At 37.5% G+C, this 21,097-nt stretch overlaps 2 protein-coding genes across 4 annotated transcripts in view; one reads left to right on the forward strand and one right to left on the reverse strand.

The window, feature by feature from the left end:
• LOC131689305 (uncharacterized) overlaps positions 1–21,097 on the forward strand; it is a 237,287-nt gene that overhangs the window by 196,885 nt on the left and 19,305 nt on the right. For all 3 annotated transcript variants that reach the window (XM_058974298.1, XM_058974299.1, XM_058974296.1), the window contains exon 3: positions 4,965–5,188. In XM_058974298.1, the coding sequence (XP_058830281.1) occupies positions 4,965–5,188 (224 nt within the window). The remainder of the gene's footprint in view (positions 1–4,964; positions 5,189–21,097) is intronic.
• LOC131689303 (thioredoxin domain-containing protein 15) overlaps positions 1–21,097 on the reverse strand; it is a 229,001-nt gene that overhangs the window by 173,997 nt on the left and 33,907 nt on the right. The gene's annotated exons all lie outside the window — the stretch shown is intronic.

Here is a 21,097-nt window from a genome sequence, read left to right on the forward strand (position 1 = left end):
AACAAATCCGTTTGGCATTTTGTTATGAATTTGTTCCTGCTCGTACCAGCGAACAAACGATCGCGCGTCTCCACCAAACAGTGATGAAATTTGAAACCATATTATTATTCGTTTTTTGTTACGGTGCACAATGACATTTATATCTTAAGTCGTGGTATAAGGCGCGTAAGGCCTCGGCCATGAGAAACTAATTGTATATTGTACAGAATATGTAGAGTCAATATACTATTGGCATGACTGAATGATAAATACCATTATTGCTTACCTCAAATCGAATTATAAAGGATGAATGACTAGCAAAATAAAGTGAATCGCTCCTTTTGTCCTGTCCTTGATAGAATGGTATACAGTTTACACTTTGTCACAGAGTTGAAGTTCCTTCGGCTGCAGTTTCCTGCACTGCCTTATGTATACGTGTAAGTTTCAACTCGGGAAAGCTTTTCCGACCATGATGTCGCACATATGAATGTGCTCAATCTGGCCCATGAATGTGAGAAAGAACAGCTTCGAATCGAGGAAATTTATAAATTGCTGTGATTAAAGGATTTGGAGAATGGATTTGTTCTCCGCTTCAATCTCGGCTGCTGGGAATGCTTGGAAGAGTACGGAAAAGCTGCAACGCGCTCGTGCACATATCTATCATCGTACTTTCAGTCCCCCTTTTTCGACTAGCACATCATGGTCCTATTCATTACGTGCGGGGTTCCTATGGACCGTACTATGATGTGTCGGACAGCATCCAGCGTCAGGTCGTGGCATATCTGTAGAGGATTAGATAGCACACACGTACGAAACAGAATTGATCATCGTCATTATCAACGATCAACGGAAAGGCTTCCGAAAGCGAATTATGCTCCTTTTAGATGAATGAAACGTTCAAACTAACACTCCGCTTATACCGTTAATTTGGATAAATGCGGAACTGTAATGAGACAGTGCAAACAATCGCTTCGCAGTCATTAAATCGCACGAACACTTAAGTGCTTTAGCACATGAATATTCACTGGGATTTGATTCATTTTCCCGTCCTACCAACAGCAGTCCCACAAATGAAGAGTGTAGCCGAGTTTACCTGCGTCAATGATGAGAAAAAGTTTTGAGATTGACATACTAGCTTAGTTCCTGCAAAAGAAAAAGGGGCGTGTTTGGCGTGGGAGATTGCTGTTTTTCACTTGAAGGTGTAAATAAAAGTAACATGAATCGGTGGTTAACTTGCTGACGTTAATTTGTTGCCTTTTCTGTTTATTTGGTTTGATTTTTCTTGGCTGAGTATGGAAGATATTTTTATTTTTATTATAATATGTATTTGTTGTTGACGCTAAGTCGTAAAGTCTTTTTTACTGCTCAGGAAACAGATCGGAAAACGACCAAGTATAATAGCATAAAAAGAAGTGTAACAAATTTGCACAACTAACAGCATTTTAAGGACATTATACAAGCGAGTCACAACATAGCTTCTATGCCGCACACACCCCTCTCCCCTGCCTAACCATATATCTGACATGAGCAAATAAAAAATACGTTTTTCAATACACTAGCCTTGCCGGTGCCGGTGCACCACGAAACTGTTACTTGAGGAAGCTGGAACATTTTTCTATACAACCAACCCAAGTTTTTGACGGAATTCCATCTGTAGCTCGTATTTTGTGCGAAAATATCACCCCTCTTCACTTGGGGTTTCTTCACTTGGGGTTTCTTTTCGAAACACTTATTTTTCTTCTTCACATTTTCAGTGCACTTTTTCAAATGCACTTTAATCACACACCACTGCAAAAACACTCGCGAAACTTTAATCGTTTATTAACAAAACTTCTTACTTTCTGTCAATGTGCGGATGACCGAGGGAAAATGTCCGAAAACTCTCATTTGTGTGTTTGAATTTTCACTTTGAATTCCATTTTTTCTCAATGTAAACAAGCGCATCGGTGCCTAGCAACAAGCGAGCGTTCCTGGCTTCTACATATCTTCACCTCAACCTTATACATAGGGCTACAGTACTTTCTGTACTGTACAAAATTTTAGGTGAAGAATTTGTGCAGCCTTTAAATATAGGCAGGGCCATTTTAAAACGACTCGTGGCCCCTGGGAACTATTAAACTTAGGGGTCCCAATCACTGAACAGTTGCAAGCCACTTTAAAATGATAAAACATCATATACCAGAGTAGAATTTTTGAAAAATCGAAATATTTTCATCGGCACAAAATGTGCTTTAGGGTCTTGAAAATGATATGTAAAAATATGGAAGGTGACCAAATTACATAAACGTTCAAATTGTCCTGAAAACATTAACCGTGTGTTTCTCGAAACCACCTTTTTTTAACTATCTGGAAATGTAACTCGAACAAACGATTTTCGATAGTACTGAAATATTCACAGTATAAATATTCCAAATTAGCTTCCCCAGAGACGCACGTAGGATTTTATTTTTTATTGATTAATATATTATTGTGCGTTAAAGAAAAAAAGTAACATGATTTTTCAATCAATTCCGAATACTGTTTTGATATATATTTGTTTTTGTTTTTGTTATATGGGGATTTACTGTATGACCGCACTTCTCGACCAGTAACTCCGGAAGCGGATGTCGAACTAAGTTTGATAAAATCGGTTCGGCCCTCTCCGAGTAACCGATGTGCATTTGATGGTTACATACATAAATACACGCACACACAGACATTTGCTGAACTCGACGAACTGAGTCGAATGGTATAAAAGACTCAGCCCTCCGGGTCTCTGTTAAACAATCGATTTTCAGAGTGATTGCCTAGCATTTCTATAGGAGAAAGGCAAACGACATTATTGGTTCCGTGCTAGTCTAAGAGGTTCAATCTGGCCATAACAGAGTAGGGCCTTCGCGAGACCTAAAAAGCAGAATTTGGAGGAGTTTGCTTTTCTATATTTGTCCGCTAACGGTCCCAAATGTGATGACGACCTGAATCATTTTGCCACCACCGCAAAACGCTCGCTAGACACAGATTTATTAGGCATTGCGTTCTGTTTCTTGGCTCAGCTCAGCCCCTTTCGAACTTTGTACACGAGTAGTCCATACATAATACTTTTTGTCGTTCAAAATAAATTGAAACTTCATATCCTTGGAAGCGCTGTGAACTCTTTGTTTGATCCCAAATTTTCAAGACGAGGAACTGTTTACTTCGACCTGGTTGAAGCACTTCCCCGAATCTCGACAGAGCATCTCCAGTGAGTAAACATTTTTCCTCTTCCCATAGCTTCTAAGCACAGTAAAAGATGTTAATCGTTAGAGTTACACTCTTCCTGGCCCTGACCCAAGAAAGTATAAGAGTTTGGAATGGTCGGTACCGTTAATCTCTTGGAGGATCCCCTAAGAAGATGCTTTAGTTTTTCCTCGAGCTTTTTGTACGCAGGACATGTCGAGAGCTCATGAAATGTCTCATCATTTCCACTGCACGAATCATCTCCTTGATTACCCCCCCCCCCCTCCCCCGCACTTGCCACAGAGGGTCTCTTGCGGCACTACTACTTCATTGGATGTTTCCGCATAATCGTTGCAATACCACAAAGCCACCAGAACACTACATTCGGTTTGTGAGATTGCCGTGAAGTCTTCTTTAGTCACAATATCAGTGGGTCCTATCGCCAGACGCATCAGGGCCTTATTGCTACACTGGTTAGCATTCACTCAAAGTTTGCAATAAGACGAAAGATACCAACTTCTACGAAAAATCAGAGACAAAGTTTTTAGCCTCCATTAGTTGGTTGTCGACCAATGCACCCTTTCGTTGTAAAATGCCGTTAATAAAAAAAATCATTGGTTGGATTTTTACTCACCGCAGCCACATGGACGATAAAGAGACGTCTCCAATGGATTGTGTGGAAAATATCGAAGCTATGTCTCCTTTGACATCTTTGATTTAGAGCAATTCATGATCTTCGCAACGAAAAAATGAACAGGCAGTTCTTGTCGAAAAACCAAGTCTTTACATAGGAAGGTCCAATCATGCGTCAAAACCAAAACTACTTTTGTGCTTATATGTGTGATGCTTTCTTAGTCGATTGGTTGCGGTAACATCATAATTCCCACGTTTCATAGGCTATCTTTGTTCACCTTATTAACAATTTTGACGCGTGCTTGTTTAGAGATATTCTATTCGAAGAGTAAATTGTTGGTAGACATGGCGAAAGTCACCCGATACGACTTTGAATAGACGTAGCATTTTGTCCCGTTCTTTGTGACTGGTTCTTAGACCTCTCCACATTTTAAAAATGTTTTGAAAGATACATGGGTCAGCCCAGATTTTTGTTCTACATCTGAATTGAAGAAGTTTCGCCAAAAATGACTTAATTTGGACATGATTTAGAGGTGTCTCCAATCAAAAATCGTGTTTTTGCTATGTTTCCATAGTAAGATCACTTACACTCTGATTCAATAGGCCCTACATGCCCACATATCATCAAATGTTGTTCTTTAGACATATCTTAACATGTATTAACAGGTGAACATAGCTCTAATCGCAATAGAAAAATTGTTACCAGAATTTTTATATTGAAAAGAATTTCAAAACCAAGAAAAAATCCTACTAATTTTTCTTGACGTTTCATTTAACAAGTTTAGAGATGTTCCAGAAATCCACCAGCTAGTCGTGATTAGTTACGGTATATCCGCTTATACTACTTCCATGCGTTGCTAGCTGGATCACATCGATTGATGCTGCTACCTAGTGTTCTACTTCCTGCAATCGAAACGGGATGATAAAATGGAGCTCACAAAGAGCTCGGTTTAATTGGATACCAGTACACGTACACAATTCCTTGTTTTTTTTCTCTATTGCCTGCATGGCCACAAACCTGTCTGAGAGTAATGGTCCAGTGCTGACTTTTGGCCACCGAGTTCATATTTCAAAAGGTCCATTTTTTACCCTTTTCCCACTCGATACAAGGGCTAATTTACTGATACGTTTTCTTCTCTCTCTCTCTCTCATTTCAGATCACATGGATTCAATCTGTAAAAATCACTTTCTACAACAATTGTATAGGAAAATAGATGGTGCTACCCTCTCATCTAAGAACGAGAGAAACCTAAACTGTGTTATTACATTTCAAACACATTCGATACTGCAGAGATTTATGTTACGTTTCGATATGCTACAATTAGACTGTAATGATCATTTATATGTATATGATGGAGCACATGCTGTCGGTACACATAAGGTGAGCCACAATCGGTATATCAGTCCTTATAACATCCACACCTATCCTAGACAATTGTAATATTGCTAATAATTATATCAAATCCGTAACAAGAACCATTCCGAACCTGGCTGCAAAGTCGAGGGAATGACTGTCTTGCACACATTTAATTCTATGCACAAATTGCATAAAATGCTAAATGCATCCCGCACTGATTCATAATGAATTTCATCCTGTGCCCAGGACACTCAGGATGTGCTTCTCGTTATACACTGAAGAACACCACATTTTATGCCACAAGGCAAGACAATATCTCGGAAGTAAAATGAGTTGGTAAACAAATGTTGCCATTGTATCCACCAGCTGCTCAATCACACACCGACTCGCCCTATTCATTTACGACGGGCGCTGCAATTGCATTGCTTTATTAACTCGGCCTATAGGCGCTGATACCAGCAGTGCAGCATCGATAGATAGATGAGCTTTTCAAATTACGACTTTCTGGCTCTCGAGAGTCATCCACGCGGGACAAAGCATCTAAATATATGAAATGCATCTGACGGTGCGAGGTGACATGTGGTCCAAGATGTTGTTACCAGTCGTATCGGAATTCAATTGTTAGACCCAGCTGTTATGTGTTGAAGAATTTGGGTCTTTTGTGTCATTTGTCCTTAACCCTACGGAAGTCGCGCTTAACCCTTTCATGTCCAACTTTTTTCTAGTGCATGTAGGATTTCAAAACTATTTTTCCTTGAAAACGGTGGGGTCAAGAAACACGAAAAGCCTATTTTCATAAAGATAGGTGCTTCCATGGCAGTGGTAGAAGCTGGTCAATTTTTACCTTCTAATGCTCAATGCAATTCTCCTAGAATAATTACAATAGTCCAATTACGTGGAAAACGTAGCCAACGACCGTCTAAATTGATAAGTTTTATCAGTTTTCAATAATATTGCATCATAACGAAGATATATGAAAAAATCATTTTCCGTCGCCAACGTAAACTGTCTCTGGCAGCACTGCTCCCTGGGAATCCAATAAGACTAATTGCAATAACTTCAGTTCTAGAGCTGATCCTTGTAACTGTTAATACTCAAATTAAAGTCAATAATCACATTAATGAGGCTTACTTGTTTTTGTGAACAAATCTCGCCTCAATCAAAAGTTATATCTGTTTAAAAACGTTGTTGTCCACAAACAACATGGGCATGAATGGGTTAAGGCCCACTGAACGAGCAGCCGCTGGTGCCCTAAGACGATTTCGCTAGATTTTCAGAGCAGCGTGCACTCAGTGCACTAGCGCGACTGCCGGAAGGTTAACTATGATACTCTGTAACTGTGAGTATGACGCATGCGATTAAAAAGAAACTTTGTAAGGAGGAATGAACAATGGTACAAAAATCTATAACGAAAAAAGCAGTTTTTCCACACCGTGTGTTAGATCTTCATGAAAATTAATCAGCTTGTGTAAAATAGTGTTGCAGTCCTGCTGATTCGTTTTTGTAAGAATCTATACCGTGTAGAATTTTTTTTTTTTCGTTTTCGATTTTCAGAGCTTCGTTCGTTCGTCCTTAAGTGATGATCGCATAACGTTGAAGCCTAAAGTGTCTTTTGAATCATCGGTAACATTGTGTGGGAAAAATCTTCGAGTGATACACAGTGGTTCAAAACACGATTTTGAGGAATTCATTTTTTCCAGCTTAAATTGTTCTTTCTTGTGGTTTAAATTGGGCATAAGACGAACACATTGATAAACTAAATTCGTAAATGGAACGAAAATTATTGTACAATTCACGAATCCATTCATTTTTTCAAGCATTTTTGTGCGTTGTAAATACATGGTTTCGTTCATTTCGTGTTCTAAATACGTGGTGACTTGATGAACGCAAATAATCGTAATTTTAAATATTTAGTGTTCATTGCACGAACTACTTTTTGATAATTGATATTCCGTAAATGTCAGGAACAAAAAATATCACAATCATTCAAGTAATCAATAATGCTGAACACTTCGAACTAAAATCAATGTTGCCAGATCGATCTCCTTAATATAAAAAAAAATCGATGATGTCAAGCATTGATCCTTAATGATCGGATGAAAAAAATTTCGGTGAACAAAAATGAAATCGTGCGACCATCGAAATAACGTTTCAATCACGAAAAATGGTTTCGTTTTCCACGATGAATTTCATACAATGTACACTAAATATTTACAATCACGAAAATTTTCGTTTCAATCGCGAAAAATAGTTTCGTTTTCAACGATTAATTTAGTGCAATGTACACTAAATATTTTAAAGCACAAATTATGCGATATTAATTTTTTGTGCATAATTATTTTGGGGTTTCTTCGGAAAAAAATCGTTCATATTACGAAAGATGCTCGAAAATATTATAAAGACTTTTATGGATTTTATCAAACAATTTGTTTTATTGATACAACAGATTCGCAATAAGCCTAAGAAAGTCGTTTCGTGATTTTTACGAAAAACTCGTAATGAAAATAAAAACATTTTCGTAGAACTACGAATGATCAATCATATCTACGAAAAATTCGTATATTTTACAAAAGCTGTCTGTGCGAAAACTATTCGTAACAAATTTACGGATATATTATCCCAGGGCACCTTAAGGTTTGCAACCTTTTAGTAAATGTTTCAAGCTCTTTTTAGTACACTAAAGTTTTTTACACGGGAGATACGTACGCACGGATACGGATTTACGTACATATATGTAAAAAAAAACGTGGAAAACCCCATGTTAATTAAAAAAACCGTTCAAAAAACTCCTCTAATTTCGAAAACCGTACAAAAAATCAATTTAACGCGAAATTGGAAGCAAAGAAATGTAGGAAAAGTAATGATTTCGGGGTTTCATCAAAAATCTTTTAAGTCCTTTTGAAGACAAAATACTTAGACGATTTTTGAACAAGTTATTTTTGAACGGGTCATGCACATGTAATACGGTTTCTACTTTTATTCTAATTCCTTTCGAATTCAATGAACTTAGAAGATTTTTGGAAAAGTGGGATCTTGAAGTTTTCTTTTAGTCCGCACTTCAACAATATGGTTATTTTCGGAACAGTATTAACGAGTAGCCGTCAAATGTCTATGTCTGACGCCATTTTGAAAACTAAGATGGCAAATTCCGGCTTAGCGAAATTCTCTAAAACACAATCAATATGGGTACTTTTGGAACGGGTTTAACGAGTAGACTCTAGATATCGATGTCTCAGGCCGTTTTTAAAAACCAAGAAGGCAACTTTCGGTCTAATGGAATTTTCTGTAACCCAATTAGTATGCATATTTTCAGATCGGGCCTAATAAGTGAATTATAGAGATCAATGGTTGAGACCATTTTGAAATACAAAATGGCGACTAGCGGCTTAGCGATATTCTGTATAACTCAGATAACATGGAGCGTTTTGGAACTTGATTGACAAATTTGCGGTTACCAGAGATCAGACGTCATTTTAACATCCAAGCTGGTTCTGATTATTTGGTGTAAATATCCCTTGAGGAGGTCTTCCAGTTTAAAACAAAAAGATTTTTTTTTTATTTTTGTATATTTTGTATTTATAAGATAAGTATAATGTACTCATGTATGGATTTACTCCAATTTGAGTTGATTCATCTGCATGGGCCCATCAAACAGATTTTCATATGAGGCTGACAAAATCGGATCAAACAGCTGACAATATCGGGGATTCATTTTATCAGCCCCAGATTTTGTCAGCCTCATAAGAAAATCCGTTTGATGAGCGCTAGTAATCAAATCAAGTCAAATTAAAGTAAATTCTTTCTTGAGCATATTTTTCTTATCAGAGATGAAAAATAGACAAAAGTATTTTTTTTTTTACTAAATCGTCAGAGAAGGTTGTGAGGCTATGTCTAGGGACTAAAGAAGAATATTTTAACAGCCTCGGTTTATTAAAAAGAAGGAAAAAATATGTCCCGATTTTGTCAATGTCCCGTTTTGTTAGCCTAAAATTCATCAAGGGTATGATAAAACGGGTCTTCACTGTATTGAGGTAATGAGATATCCACTAAACTAGAAGTCACCATCTTGGATTAAAACATGACTTCCGGAATTGACATCCGATATCCAGGGATGGCATGCACCTCAGAGAAATTTGATTCGCCTTCCTCCCTGTTTGCCAGAGAGGGGAGGCACAAAAAAGTGGCTCTTCAAGATAACTCTGTGCGAAATTGTGCAACTCTTGGTGTACAGATTCTCCTCTTTTTCGTTTTCAAGTTTCTCTTTGTGCGGATATTCGGCACATCGCAGTGTTTTTGTGCTGCTCTATTTTTCAACGGTGTATTTCGCTCTTTGTGCACATTATGTGAGCAAATAACAAGCCTGCCGATATCTATTCATCAACACTATTCCAAAAAAATTAATATTGTTGTGGTTATAGAAAATTTTAGTAAACCGAAGTCCTGGTTCCCAAAATCATCGATATATGGCGTCTACTCATTACTACTGTTCCAAAAATACCCATATTAACTGGATTTTAGAGAATTCCACTGAACCGAAAGTCGGCATCTTAGTTTTCAACGATGTTTGACAACGATGTTTGGCATCTACTCGTCAAACCCGTTCCAAAAATACTCACATTGGTTGGGTTTAAAGAATTCCACTGAAGCCATCTCGGCTATCAAAATGGCTTCAAACATCGATATTTGGCGTCTACCCGAGAAGCCCGTTCCAAAATTCCCCCCTCCCCCTATTAATTCGATTTTAGAGAATTCCACGATACAGGAAGTCGCCATCTTGATTGTAAAAATGGTCTCAGACATACACATTTGGCGTCTACTCGTTAACACTGTTCCGAAAATAACCATATTGTTGAAGCGCGGGCCAGAAGGAATCTTCTAGATCTGTCTTTTCCACTTTTCCAAAAATCTTTTAAGCTCTTTGCATTCAAAGGACTCACAATAGTTGTGCAAGAAACCGTGTTAATTGCGAAAACCGTGTAAGAAAACTCGTCGCTGTTGTGCTATCTTATGACAAACGCCATTTTGGGGTAAACTGAGTTAGATATGCCACATTACTAATCTGAAAATTCTCTACAAAATGGCGTTTTCAAAATTTTGAAATTTTGCTTGGTGACTGAGATATAGCGAAAAAAGTGATGAGAAATTGTCAGGTTTTTGCTTTAAATCACTGTATCTTGGGATTCGCCTAAGTAATGTAGAATTTTTAGATGTTTTTATATGTAAAAATGTCTGAAGAACACAATGTCATAATAATTTTCAAAATAAAAATACATGTATTGCATAACAGAAATATGCAATTTTACTTTTAAATTGGCAATATTTCATGTTTGGCAACACTGCAATTAAAAATTACTATTTTTTCTAAATTGCTTGCTCAATTTCGTTTAAAATGCATCTCACCGATTGTTTTTAGGCCGAATAAAACCGAAGATATTAATAAAAGTTAATAATTGATGATTTTTCTCTATGGAAAATTTTCCATGCACAATTATGACACGCCGTACAAATTTTGTCATCAATACACGCCTACGACACACATGTGAGTGCGACTTTTGTTTACATTTATAGTGAAAACTCGCAACATAGTCAACCGAACTTCGTAATATTTGAGAGTTTAATACAGAATAGATGGAAGCATTAATTGTATTCTATGAATTGTTTTTACCATTTATAAGTTTCAAGATATTCAATCTCAAACTTTAAAAATCGTTTTTCTCGAAATGTGCTAAATGGCGCTTGTCATAAGATAGCACAACAGCGACGAATTGTGAAAATCGTCCAAAAAATGTGTAAAAAAACCTTATAACAAAGATCACTTATTTTTTTAAAATGTTTATTTGACATGGTTCAATACGTTAGCACAACTGGGCCATGCATCTTTTATGTTTTTACAATAAGTAAAAATGTCTGTCTGCCAGATCTTGTTCACGCAGTTTGCTGCTGCGTGTTAAGATCCTTGGCGGTGAAGCGTTAGTTGCCTTATCCATCGTAGCATGGGGATCAATCAGTCTGCCTTCTCTCGCATTATCGTTCACGACTGCTCATCGGTACTGCTTTCTTGCTGTTCACGGTCAGAGGTTCGTTTCTCGTTATTACGGGTCGCTGTTGTAAATCCGTCTTCAGCGGTATTTGCTTCTTTATTGATAATGCTAGTTGGTGGTTTAGGAGCGGTTGTGGTGAACATTGTCTCTTCATTATTGGTTAATTGGGTCGCTGTTTTTGGTTTAACTGCAAGTGTCGGATGGACTAATTGCTTTGGCGCATGTTTTTCGGTAGTGGGCTTTCTGGTTGCAGAATTAACATGTTTGGGTCTGCCCGGGATATGTGATTAGATTACGCCATCCTTCGGTGATTGCATTCGATGGTCAAGTAAGATGGTATTGGTTTGGCAACTCGCATCCTCACAATACGAACGTCGTTGGTAATACCGATGCAAAAAAATCTCCGTATTTCATTCATATCTCCGTATTACGACATAATTCGTTTGATGTAATCTTCCTTAGTGCGCGGTGCCAAATCATGAATACAAACGTCTACCATTTCGTTTTCCATGTACATGGGGATCTTGATTCTGGTGTTATTAACTTCGACCTCGGGTCGCATGAAGTTTTCTTCTTGTGCTAAACTTCTAAAGATAATCAAAACACACTTTTTGACATGGTGTTGCTGCATGTACGTAACTTCCGTGAGGCTAATCTCCATTTTAACTTTAACTAGTTGTTCCACCTTCAGGACTGTGGGTTTAACACGAATTTTGTTAAACTCGATCGTAATCGTGTTATCCCGTAGCACGGGTACTTTTGTTTCCTGACTCATTTCACTGCGCAGCCGGGGGCAACGATACAATATTATTTGTGCACTGAATATAGAACAAAGCGCTGGCTTGCTTCACTGGTCCCTAATAGCGTAGCAATTTTTTGCTTCTGCTTTGTGCGGGGTCAAGTGATAGACTTAAAGAGCATTTGTTTTATGTGGACAGATTGAAGTCAGAAGTTGAATTTGAACTGGACATAGACGAATGACTGCGCCGCACCAAATAAATGAGTGATGAGGCAAACAACCGAAACATGGCCTTGAACGCGATGGGGCATGAATTACTCGTTAATCTCCGAAGCTCATCCACGCATGTCAATATTAAGGAGTTCTTTCCACGACATAAAACTTATAATATGGACACAGGCAAGATCGATCAAATCTATTTTAAAGTTGCATATAAAACTTGTACGAAAAGATATATTTTTTCTATATAAATAATAATCATAAAATAACCTTCCTACAAGACAGTTAAAACATGAAAGTAGTCTGTTTCAGTTGGAAATATGTCTTGAAACTCAATTTGACACAATTCTCGTGTTTAAACTTAACGAAAACTCGAATCGATTGCCCCGATTATCGCCTTACCATTTGAGCCAATGCGTTAAACAAAGATGGCCAACACTGCTCTAATCGACGGCCTTTAATAGGTACGGCGGTAATAGAAACAAGGCGCAAATAGGCTCATTATCCTATCTTGTTTCTTGGATAGGAAGTTTGGAACTACTGGAAAGGGATGTGTATTGGTATCGACGAAAACTGAGGCACTCATGTGGTTCAATGTCATTCTGGTAAAGAAATTCAAGGAAACAATGAGCAGGTGACCGGCCTGCACACTTTCATTAATGGGAAATATTTTCTTCCTCATCACACAATCTACCACTTACCACATATTTGTATTGAATTCCTTAGTTTGTGCTAGCATTTCCATTAGTAGCCACCGTCATTCAACAGTAAATTTGTTTCCGGAATAGGTCAATTGCATTAACAAACCTGGAAGTTGGTACTAGTAAGTCATCCAAGTTTACCTCGTTAACGCCTGGTTTCACTGTGTGCCCAACCGTTTCCGTAGCAGCATCTACCGGATAAGTTCCAAAATTCAAACTATGTCAGACGAAGCGTAAGTAAACAAAATGAGTTAGGGGAGGAAAACTAATGATCTTCTAAATTCCTCAATTCCAAATAGTCATTCCACTCCCATGTTTATCTTCAACCCTACACATTAGGCTCTACGGTCAGTAGAGGGATATCACACAATTTCATCCTGATTACACGTAATCTTCTTCGAAATTGCAGCTTCCGATTTTCCATCGAAGCTGTGCGAGTGTTTGTGGGTCGAACTTTGAATCAAAATCATAGGATTCTTGAATGTTTCATGTTGGCAACAGGCGAACGCCTCGACGCTTCAATTGTGGGGTGATGCCAGCCTGAACTTCTCCAAGTAGCATTAGATTTATCACAAACAATACACAAACTGGAAACGATGAGAAAAGTAAACAAAAGTTGCTGCATCCTTGTAAGACACAGCACGATTATCCTCCCAAGCAGTTAGAAATTTGAATATTTTCCTTGCTTCAATCCGAGAGCACCAAGCATATCCCTGATACTGTTCTTTCGAAGAGCTTCGATTAGACCTCGGACAACGTATTCCTTCTATAATCCGATCCGAAGTACCAATGCTATTATTTGTACTTGTAGCCTCTTCCTCTCTCACTCTCGTTGCTCATCTTGCTGCTTTCACCCAAACTTTTCAACAGGCAGGAAGAGGAAAGAACGCTAGTACGACGACGACGACGACGATGATGATGATGAGATAAACTTCCAACCACGTTGGATGTTGGTACCCCGAGTCAGAATCGGGTGTGGTCGCTAGTGGTTGGTTGGATTCTTTTCGAAATCATATAACCCTCCCTCGTAAACCAACCAATTCTATGCTGTTGCTCGGTGGCATACTGTGCAAGAGTGTATCGAGTTGGCGGAATCCGGAACAAGTGCAGTTAGGAATATGCCTGCTGGGACGGGGAAATGTGTAAGATTATGTTGTTCTACTTATTGTTTTTATATTATAATCATGGTGTACGACTGCTTTAATCCCGATAAATGTATGCAAGATATTCGAAATTGATGTTTATGGTTACAGATTTTGAGTTAAACGATGGTTTTTAACGCAGAACTACGTTTCCGTTTTCGTTATGAGGGTACACTTTGCAAATTCAACAAAATACATATGTAATGAAAAAGGGTCAGGTTTTGAACGCTAATAATTCAGCCATTTGACGATAATTTTCCGATATATCACAGAAATATTTCGTAGAACAGATTTCAATAGATAAAATGATGGATTTTCGATAGTATGGCATTAACAATTTGAATAAGTCAGCTTGCACATCTCTAGACCGGGACGACAGATTTGGGCTCCCAAAACACTACGCTTCTATGAATGAAGTCATTCTCGGACCTCGATTATTGAAATGTGAGTATTGCTCGAGCAGGCTGATTTACCCTTCGGATGCACTGCGCACAGTCTTTGAACACCGCAACCGCATGTATGTATTGAAAACGGCACTTTGTGACGGTCAGCTAGTTGGGAAGGATACACCAGCAAACACTGGAGCTGATTGTTCTCAAATGTGGAAACACCGCGTTGTTTCCAGTTTTGGGAAACATCTTGAAACTTGCATACGTGTCCTAGCCACTAGCCAAAGAGTGGAGCTCTTTGGCTACGTGTATGAAAGATTTGATTTATTTACTCGGTTCGTTTAAAAGAAGTAAAAGTAGATCACAACTACATGGTTTGTACGTATCGAAAATGCTGACTTCTAGCCACATTCTTGTTGTAATCCAACCCATTTGAAATGTTGTTTAAAACTATTTATGTTCATCGCATTCAGTCAAATGGTATCGGATTTCATCGACTACTTCTGTCGGACCTCAAAATAATCGCTCAAATATAGGGGATACGCGAATCTTATACGCGGTTGCGCAAGTGTATGGATAATTCTTTCTAATTCTCATTTATGTCTAACGACAAAACAGTAATTTCAAATTATTGGACAAACGATTTAAAAAATCATTGCATAAATGGCCTGTGTTAACCTAGAGGACCAAGCGCCATTTTGAGTTGCATGCTCTAAAAACGCTATCGTTTTTAATGTTGAACTAAAACGCCCACATCTATTTATTTTTGGTAATTTAAGTAGCAAATAAAAGCAAAAAAGTGTTCATTAACTTTGTATGATAATTGTAAGTTATCGAAAAATGAGTTTGGGTTTGAAAAATACCAAGCAAAAATTTTGGCGCTCAGTTCGGTTTGGTTTCGCGCAGGCCAAATGTGTTAATTCTGTTTTTAGTGAAAACAGAACTAAATTATATTGTCGTCGTTTTGGGATAAAAGTTTTTAGTGAAAATATCCCAAAACGAAGACAATAGAAACTGAAAACCCTAAAAATGTGCTTCCAGTTACAAGAAAGGCTATAGTATATCGCCCAATTAACTCTAATTACAATGATATTCAAGAGTTCAAATTATATTTAACGGGTGGGTACACATTTTTTTAAATTTTGTGGCGATTCATAGAGTGCGTATATACTCATTCAATTACCATATAATAATGCCACAATTGAACATCATTACTCAAAATCAACTGGACCAATCGTTTTGAAATTTTGCATAATTTATCTTTACATCATTCCCAGGATATAGAAATGGAGTTTTTTTTTTCGATTTTTGAATTGTTCTCAGCACAAAATTTCAAGTTTCGTTAAAAACATCGGGTAACATGTTATTTTTTTCGAGAGTCATCCTATTGGAGCTGTACAACTAAATTCTCGAATTCTCGTATATCCCCGCCAGAATCACTCACTACAATTGCAGACGAGACGGGTAATATCACCTCTAAAATACTGCTTAAGGCCGCAGGGGGCCGTGATTCTGAATGTGATATTCATTGTCCGGTTCAGATATATTCGGGAGTAGGGACTTGGCGATTGCGTGTATCACCGCGAAGGATTAGAGCGTTCGTATGTTAGCGGTGCCCGGTCATGTCACCATGGAACGTGTTGTCTAGTGTATATGAGCGTCCTTTTTTTAGTGGTCCAACTGAAGGCATGAGGCTAGGCTGCTAGGATCGAGGGTAAGTAATTCCGGAAGAGACCGATTCATGACCGTGCGAGCGATGGATTAATGCTCAAAACAACGGTTGTAAATTTATAAGTGCTAAAACTTTTACTAAATTACCGGGGTGTTTCAATGTTGGCGAGATCTCGGGCGTAAGTATGTGTGGATGATTGCAATTGCATAGTCGCTTTAGTAACCAAGTTTGTGTTCTCGCGAAAGCTACGAGCGTTTGCACGTTTAGAATTGGAGAGATTATGAGTGTATAAGAGAGAATATGCAAATTATTGTGTTAGTGAGTGTTAGTATAAATCGGATTTAAGATATAGTAATGAAAGGAAAAGTAAGTCAAGCAAAGATAGTTAGAGGTAGAACACAAATATGGATAATATTTACTATGTACGGATAATGTTATGGCAGAGTAAATTTATTTATAAAGTGGGGAATATACAGATATTCTATACTATTGAGTAAATTAAAATATATTAGCTGCAAATAGATAGTCCATGCATCTAAACTACTTTTAGGTGTTTGGTGATGTGGTTGGCGTGGATTGGATTTCTTCAAAAACTACGCGTTTCAATTTATTATGTTGGGCTAGTTGAGCATTAACTAGTGGCTGAACAGTATGTTTGAGAAAGATGTTCCATATATAAGAGATTGTTTGTTTGTTTGTTGCACTCGTTAGATCTGCTACTCTTATCCATCACCCAAGAGTACGCGCCCTTAGGCTTTTCACTAAAGCCTAGAGAAAAAATCGGGTAACATGTTATTGTAAAAATAATAAAAATAATAATAAATTGGTAAAAGCGCTTTGTAGTTACCTGAACAATGATGTGAAAAAGGACTATGGAAATTTCAAAACGATTAGTCTGCCTGCTGAAGATTCACTCTCACTCGCCCAGTTTTCAACATTTTGCAGTGAAAATTCAGGAAAATATTATTCAAATGTGGCGTTGTATGACGGTATCGTAAAACAAATTTTAGAACGATTTTTTTTTACTGAAAATATCTTGAAACGATAGAATTGCAAGGAACGAACCCCGAATATTTAACTTGATTTAATTACTCCTATTCGACAGCTCTTAATGCTTGTTGCATTAAGTCAAAGATTGTTCCGATGCAAAGTCCAGTAATTACTATACGGTAATCGTCAGCAAAGCCGTAGGTTGGAAATCCAAGCTCATTGAGCTTCCTCAACAATCCGTCAACAACCAAGTTCCACAGTAAAGGTGACAGAACTCTCCACCTCCACACTGATGACAACCGCAAATACTGAACATCGTTATCCCTGTCTGTCTCAGTGACGGGCAAGGATTCCGGTTACTAAGCATTGCATTTATCCAACCAAAAATCCATGCAAATACTCCATGACTGGAAGTCTGAAAGAGCACATTGTCAAAAGCATAACAGAAAAGAGCTTAGACTGATTGGCCTAAAGCTCTTGGCCGCTTCATAGCTCAAATACCCACCTTTGGGAATAAATTTAACCGTTATTTCTCGCCATGCCTTACGGATATATCCGGTAGCAAGATTAGTAAACATAATCTTTTTCAAGACAAATTTTAGAATATCAAACCCCTTTTGCAGTAGCACAAAGAAGATTCCATCTTTTCCTGGCGATTTGTATATCTGTCACGGCTGAATATTTATGTATTTTTTCAAATCTTCAGGCAATTTCCAAAAAGACACACCATTGCTCAGTTTTACACTTCTCATTTGGACAGTGCTGCAGTCACAGAGGAATAGTTTGGATGGGTTAATAACCTAAAATAATTAGTTATTGAATTGCGTGGCGACTTCGTCTTATATGCAACAATAACTTAGAACCGGAATACGAACCATGTTTCGCTTTCACTGTTCTCACCAGCTTGATTAGAACTTCTTTTCTTGTAGGACATCATGAGTAGTTGTTTACCCAGGAACACAAGTTGTGTTTCCGTTTTTGAATCTAGCGCCAATCCTGCTCTAAGTTACTGTCGAATTCTGATGAGACGAAGTTATCAATGACAATGACAGATTATCAGAGTGTTGATCAAGTGACACACTTGCAAAAATAATGAGTAAGCATCAGTTTAAATTCTCTACTCATCGAATAATTTTAGCTTAAAAGAGTGTTAAACTCCTCTCTCTCTCTCTAACTACTCCTTTGAACCGGTTACTGATGCTTACCTAACATTTTAATCCGGTTTAAAGGTAAACCTGGTTTAACACCAGTTAGTACGCCCGGAAGCTTAACGCTTACCGGCTGCGAAGTCTTTCGAAACAGAAGGTCAAGGGCCTCAATGGCATATGTAGAGTAGAGTGAGGTCAAATAAGTCAGTTTTTGGCGAGCTCGTGCGATGGTATTGTTGCACTGATGTTGACAAGGTTGGAAATGTTATAAACCTGGCAACGTTTTGGAAAATATTTTTCAAGCTAAATCCAATAAAACGAAGGTACAATGCTTTTAAAATCTGGGGGTAAACGCCTAGAAAATTTTTATTTGAAGAGTATGAACACTGCAGATTATTTAAAAATGCAATAAATTGACGTCATTCAGGTAAGAAAATGAGGAAGTGGCAAATGATATGAAAGCTCATGAAACCGCGGAAGGAAATGTTGAAAAAACATGTTTTTTTTCAGCAGCTGCGTCTGGCTTTGTGCTTGCGAATGACTTCTTCGATGTCCTCGTCGTCGCCAGAGTGTGGAATTGAAGTTGTGCATTCCGGCTCACATGGTTGCTTAGCTGTGCGACGATCACGTTTGCGCTTCGGACCTTAAACTATTATATTGTTAACTCAAGCGAAATATCCGACGCGCTTTTATTCATGACGAGAACTTTCCTTTCACACGAGCACGTAATGTTCTGAACGGAACCTTGAATTTTCGTTTTTCGAATGAAATTACGCACAATTTTCTTGTCAAAATAATTCTTATTAAAATTATAGTAGTGACCTATACTGCCGTTATAAGCATATTTGTCCCATGTTCTATGGGATTCCCTATATATATGGGACAATTATGCATAGAACGGCAGTATAGTGGCTGACTAATCGTGTCCTCTAGTGTATGTTTCATTTGGATGTTCGCATTTTTTTAAAACAAAAATATCGAAAAACCATTACAAAACTCGAGTTCAGCATCAATTTTTACATAAGAAAAAACTCATTTGACATTTTTTTATATTGATTAAATGTACTGTACTTAGGAAGAAAGACATCGCGTTTTCACAGAAAAACACGCGAAAACATAAATGACGCCGTAACTAATACAGCTGATCCACGGTAAACAGCCGAAATGATAATCGTCAACGATGTTCTCTACCATGTGATAATGCCCTATACCTATTGTACCACCATACCTATATCACCCCATTCTATTCCAGTATCAACACGGAAAAAATATTTCGTAAATCATTGCACTTTACCACGTTCTTACGTTACGAAAACGGACCCAAAAATCACGAGTTTTATACTTATGTTCAATTATCCTTCAGTAACGCCCGTGTAACACTTTCATTAGTGGAAATATTTGTTTTTGTTTTGTGAACTTTAGTCACGGTTTCCACCATGTCATTACCAAATAGATTTTCTGTATGTGAACTAATACACAACTTTATTAACGATATTCATAAAACGAAAGGTTGACTCATGATGTTGTTAATAGATTAAGAAACATTAGTTCACAAAATCAAAACGGTCTGGATACCTTCCCGTGAACTATTACACGAAACTCGGAATTTTATTCGTGAATCCATTCAATCGTTGTGAACTAATTCATAATTCCTAATATATTAGTCACGATACAATATCCATGCTCGAGAAATAGTTCGAAAAATCAACAAATATTATTCATGTATTCGTGAACTGGATCATGATTCCTAGTATAACAGTCATGACTAATTCGTGCACGTGAAATAGTTCACGATTCGTACATGACTTACGATCTGTATTGCGTGCTTGTGATATTTAGAAGATATTCCTAATCATTTTCAATTTCATGCAACATGACCGAGAACTATTTCTCAAAATTTAGAGTATTTTTCGTAGAATCATTTTTGTTCCATGAAATGTCATATATGTCCAACTGTAAGAGTAAGTAAGAGGCACGAACAGCAGATGTAAGAACACTTTTAGGACCTAGTTATTCATTTGATAAGGGTCAATGTGATGTCAGGACATAAAAAGTGTTCGTGATCTAGTTCACCTAACAAGATACCGCAAATCAGTCACCCTTTTTTGTCCCTGTTCATATTGTCACGTTACGCCAGTAAAAAATCGATAATAGCCAACAAGTAACAGATCGCGATGAAGAGAAATTACGAATATCACGAACATGAATCACATTACTCCACGCGTCAAATTCAATAGTGAGCTCTATAATAAAATACCAAGATAACGTGCAAATAAATTACGAAAATCGTGACTAAGATCCTAAAATCAACAACATAAATCGCACTAATCGTGACAAAAATATCAAAAATCGATCCTGAAATCATGAACATGAATTACTCTACACATGACTAAAATATAACGATAACGTGAATATAAATTAAGAAAATCCCGACTAAGATCCTGCAATCAGGAACATCAATCACGCTACACTGACTGAAAAATCCGCTAGTAAACTCATGAATAAATTATCACGGTAACGTGATGAGAAATCACAAAAATCGCGAATAAGCTCCAGCAATGATGAACATCGTTTAACTGTCAGCTATGTATTCCCATGTTATGAACGAGGATGATAACAAAACTAGGCATGTCCAGGGAATCAACCACAGTATAATCTTCAAATATAACGCAATGTATGTATTCGGCGCGAACTAGTATTTTTGAAAATACAAATAATTTCATGAATACACTGTTTATTATTCATAATTTTAGGAACTTGGTCACGGGTTTCGTAAATCGTTCAGTTCATGAAATCTTTTTTTCATGAATTTATGATCGAATTTTTTTTCCGAGAATGGTTTGCTTCATTGTGGTTACATGTTATATGATAAGTGATTTCTACCAGCTTTCG

Source organism: Topomyia yanbarensis, chromosome 3, assembly GCF_030247195.1.
Source record: "Topomyia yanbarensis strain Yona2022 chromosome 3, ASM3024719v1, whole genome shotgun sequence".
Classification (NCBI taxonomy): Eukaryota; Metazoa; Arthropoda; class Insecta; order Diptera; family Culicidae; genus Topomyia; species Topomyia yanbarensis.